This window comes from Mus caroli, chromosome 9, assembly GCF_900094665.2.
Source record: "Mus caroli chromosome 9, CAROLI_EIJ_v1.1, whole genome shotgun sequence".
Taxonomy (NCBI): Eukaryota; Metazoa; Chordata; class Mammalia; order Rodentia; family Muridae; genus Mus; species Mus caroli.
The window spans coordinates 36969734-36974515 of record NC_034578.1 but is presented as its reverse complement, the minus strand read 5'-3'; the positions used below and the strand labels follow the sequence as shown (position 1 = coordinate 36974515).

Sequence of the window (4782 nt, the reverse complement as noted above, 5' to 3'; positions counted from 1 at the left end):
AACTGCAGTTTTCATAATGTCAATGCAGAATTCCATAGTCGTTATTCATTCATCTTTTGGGTTTTTTAAGATATGAATTTGTAGTTTTCCTCATATAGATCTTATGCATATTTGTTACATTTCTCTCCAAATATTTAGGGGGTTGTCTTACAACTACCTTTCTCTGACTGATCACTGACCTTCAGTTTACTGAAAATGTTCTTAAATTAAGCTTTGACTTTCAAGCTCCTAGAATGTTGAAACTTACCTTAGAAAGCCCAAATTATTTGTATTTTAAAAGAATTTCATCAAATTAAAACAGAGATACATAGACTTTATGTCAAGAATTGAGAGTGTCAAGTTCTGGGAACTCAAGAGGGTTGGTGTACAGCATGAGGAAGAGTACTGTATAATATGACAAAACTAGATTGGTACTCCTGGGTCAGTCACTGGAAGTCCCCTATAGAACACTGCACAACTGTAGCCACAATAATCCTTTATTTTTTCTCTTGGCTTTCTGTGTAAGATAGTTTGACTTTGTATTTGAGGCTGACTTTCAATTCACCATCTTTACATGGCAGCCTCTCAAGTGTTGGAAGGACAGGTGTGCAACATAATGTCCAGTGTGGTGGTTTGAATGAGAATGGCCCCCACGGGCTCCTATATGCGAATGCTTAGTCACTAGGGAGTCGACGTGTTTGGAAAGGATTAGGAGGTGAGGCTTTGCTGGAGGAGGTGTGTCTCTGGAGTGAGGTTTGAGGTTTCAAAAGCTCATGCTCAGGCTAAAGAATCTTGTTATGTGGCTGCTGCCAGCACATCAGAATGTAGTTCTTAGCTCCTGCGCCAGGGCTATGTGTGCTGCCAGGCCCGTGCCACGGTGGTAATGGGTTAACCTCTGAAACTGTAGTCAAGCCCCCAGTTAAATGCTTTTTTTAAAAAATAAGTTGCTTTGGTCATGATATCCCCTCATGGCTATAGAACAGTGACCAAAGACACCCGCTTAGCAAGCCATTTGATTTTTTTAAAAAATATTTTTATTAGATATTTTCTTTATTTACATTTCAAATATTATCCCCTTTCCTGGTTTCTCCTTAAAAAAAAAAACCTATCCCACCCCCTCTCCCCCTGCTTCTATGAGGGTGTTCCCCCTCCCTCTTTTCCACCCTGGCATTCCCCTACACCCACTCTGTGGATTTTGGAAATTGAACTCAAGTCATCATGATGGGTGGGAAATATCTTTGTCTGCTGAATCATCTTTTCTTGATATTCTTATGTTAAATAAAATAGTAGACATTTGCCCAGAAGGTCTAGAGATAATTATTTCAGAGGAATTTGCAGTGCTTTTAATGGGTATGCCCATTTTCCTTGGCAGGCTCACTGACCAGGTCACACTAGGCAGATGAATCCAGCAAACCATTCCCAGGTGGCCACGTTCTTCCTCCTGGGTCTCTCTCAGGTATGGGAGCTTCGGTTCCTATTCTTCACTGTCTTCTCAGCAGTGTATCTTTTGACTGTCACTGGCAACCTTCTTATTGTGGCCATAGTGACCTCTGACCCGCGTTTGCACACAACTATGTATTTCCTCTTAGGCAACCTTTCATTCTTGGACTTCTGCTACTCGTCCATCACTGCCCCCAGGATGCTGGTTGACTTGCTCTCACACAGCCCCACCATTTCTTTTGGTGCCTGCCTAACTCAGCTGTTCTTTTTCCACTTCATTGGAGGCATCAAGATATTCCTGCTGACTGTCATGGCGTATGACCGTTACATAGCCATTTCTCAGCCCCTACGCTACACACTAATTATGAATCAGACAGTCTGTGGGATCTTCATGGCAGCCTCGTGGGTGGGTGGTTTTATCCACTCCATTGTGCAGGTTGGACTGACTATCCATCTGCCATTTTGTGGTCCCGACAAACTGGACAACTTTTACTGTGATGTTCCACAGCTGATCAAATTGGCCTGCACCGATACCTTTGTCTTAGAGCTTCTGATGGTGTCTAACAATGGCTTGGTCACTCTCATGTGTTTTCTGGTGCTGCTGGGCTCCTACACAGCCCTGCTTGTGATGCTCCGAAGTCACTCAAAAGAGGGTCGCAGCAAGGCCCTGTCTACCTGTGCCTCTCACATTACTGTGGTGACTATAATTTTTGTACCTTGCATTTACATCTATGCAAGACCTTTTAGGACATTCCCCATGGACAAGGCAGTTTCTGTGCTATACACAATGGTCACCCCCATGCTGAATCCTGCCATTTATACCCTGAGAAATAAAGAAGTGATTGTAGCCATGAAAAAGCTGTGGAGGAGGAAGAAGGATTTTCTTGGTTCCTCAGATCATTGACTGCTTAGCAGAAGACAGAATTTAAAGAACTGAAAAATGATCCAGAAAATGCACAAAGTAGACAAAACTTCATGCCTTTTAAAACTGTATTTATGCCTTAAAATATTTTTTTAATCACAGTTAATTTCTGATGTCTAGAACAGGGGTAGAATATTCTAGAACTGTTAGGTGCCTTCTAGAAAAACAGAAGCAACTGTTATATAGTTTAGGGAGGACATTCCAGGATGAAGGTGATGTTGAGCACACTAAGATGTTTCAGTTTGCACTGCAATATACCCACAAGTAAGGGAGCTGGTGACTTTTTCCTGATACTTCTTGAACACAAATTAAAAGGTATTCTTTTCAATTTCTTGGAGGCAGATGGGGTCTAATGATTAAAATAAATGTACAAAATACTATCTCTACTTCAAGAGGCTGAATGACTACCAATGAAGAAAGAAAATTACCTTGAACAAGTTAGTTTCACCCTTACAGTACCTTAAGGTCATAGTTGTCACTGTCATTATGTCTGTAGGGTTAATGTGACCAGGGGAATGGGCCTGGAGCAAGAGTGAGGTTGGAAGATGTGTTCAAACCTGAGAATCTCATCTTGAGACCAGCAGGAGTAAAGATCTCTCCCTCTCTGTTCTGGGCCTGCATTCCCTGCACTTATTCATGCCACCCCCACCTCAACCACTGTTGAGGTAGTCATATAGCCTGGTGCTTGAATTACAGGGTTATCTTCCTCTCTCCCTATAAGGACATGTCCAGCAAGCACCTGGAATTTCTTCTCATGCAAATAAAGCATTACCAGCACCTTGGTACCAACAAATAATGTAATTCACCCTGAAAACCCCTACTCACTACCCAAGGTTTATATAGTCCTTATTACCCCTGAATAAATAGAGCCATTTCACTGAAAACCATCTTGGAGAAGACTCATTTCTCCCCAGCACTCAAATCAACAGAGTTCCCATGGACCCACCCTGCCCAGACAACCTTCATTTCTTTCATTCCAGCCTGGTGAGCAATAGTGGCTAAATACCCAAAGGCAAAAGCAGAACTGGGTTGCCAATATCTTCTTTGTTGTCAGCATCATTATCATCATCACCATCACCATCAATATCATTATCATCATCATCATCACTGTCGTCATCACCGTCATCCTCATTGGCATCACCATCTTTGTTATTGTCAGCATCATTGCTCTTGCTGAGATCTCAGTGTTCCTGGCATTGAAAGTACTGGTTTATATTTAATACCTATTTTAATTCTTGGAACATTATTTTAATTATATATCACCATCTTTTTTTAAAGGAACATGTGCCATTTGCAGATTAAAGACACTAAATAACTTGTTTAAATACTCCCAGCTTATTGCTGGAATTGAGCCTAGACCTATTTACCCGTAAGCCCAATCTTACATTGTATCTAAAACTTCTTTTTGTGTCTAAGCATCAGTATTTCTGGAAAAAGCAGATATGACATTTGATAATGGAGTAGGAAGATGCTGTTTGGAGAATGAGGTAGATTGGGAGGGTGATTTGTCAGCTGGACACATGGAAATAGGGAGCTGGGGAAGGAAATTAGGAGAATTGAGGAGGAATTAACTTTAGGGGACTAATATCCAGAGCACTGGTGTGGTGGTTTGTGTAAAAATGCCCTTCATTGGCTCCAATGTTTGATGGAAATATTGGGGAAGCATTAGGTGGTGTGACCTTGTTGGAGGAGGTATATTGCTGGAGGTGGGCTTTGAGGTTTCAAAAGCTCATGCTATCTTAGCTAAAGTTTTATTGCTAGAAAGATACACCATGAACAAGGCAACATTTAATTGGAGCTGGCTTACAGTGTCAGAGGTTTAGTCCATTATCATCATGGCAGGAAGCATGGCAGTATCCAGGCAAACATGGTATTGGAGAAGGAGCTAAGAGTTCTATATTCTGATCCAACTGCAGCCAGGAGAGAACTGTCTCCCAGGCAGCCTGAAGGAGGATAGCAAAGCCCACCCCCACAGTGACACACTTCCTCCAACAAGGCCACATCTACTCCAACAAGGCCACATCTCCAAATAGTGCCACTCCTAGGGCCAAGCATATTCAAATTACCACACATGCCATGCTAAGTTAGCTGTCTTTCTGAATCATACTTTTGGATCAGATGTAAACTCATCTACTGCTCCAACATCATGTCTGTCTACTTGCTTCCATGATCCCTCCCATGAGGATCATGAACTATCTAGAACTGTAAGACCCCAACTAAATGCTTTCTTTTATAAGTTGCCTTGGTGGTAGTATTTGGTCACAGCAATAGAAAAGTAATCCTTGTCTTCCCTACATGTCCTGAAGACTTTAGTCTTTCAAATTCAGCTGTCTGCCAGGTTGTCCAGAGCTGAGATGACCCACTACAATGATGCTTTGTTCTCTGGTTCTTGAGAAGAGGGTAGTTCAAGAGATTCGTAAGTATTATTAATAGCTCTGCTT

The 4782-nt window shown here is 41.8% G+C and overlaps 1 protein-coding gene across 1 annotated transcript; it reads left to right on the top strand.

The window, feature by feature from the left end:
- The first annotated feature begins 1378 nt into the window (after positions 1–1378).
- Positions 1379–2323, top strand: LOC110302153 (olfactory receptor 4D5). Its single transcript, XM_021172954.1, has one exon. The coding sequence runs from the start codon at positions 1379–1381 to the stop codon at positions 2321–2323; it is 945 nt and encodes a 314-aa protein (XP_021028613.1).
- Positions 2324–4782: the final 2459 nt, after the last annotated feature.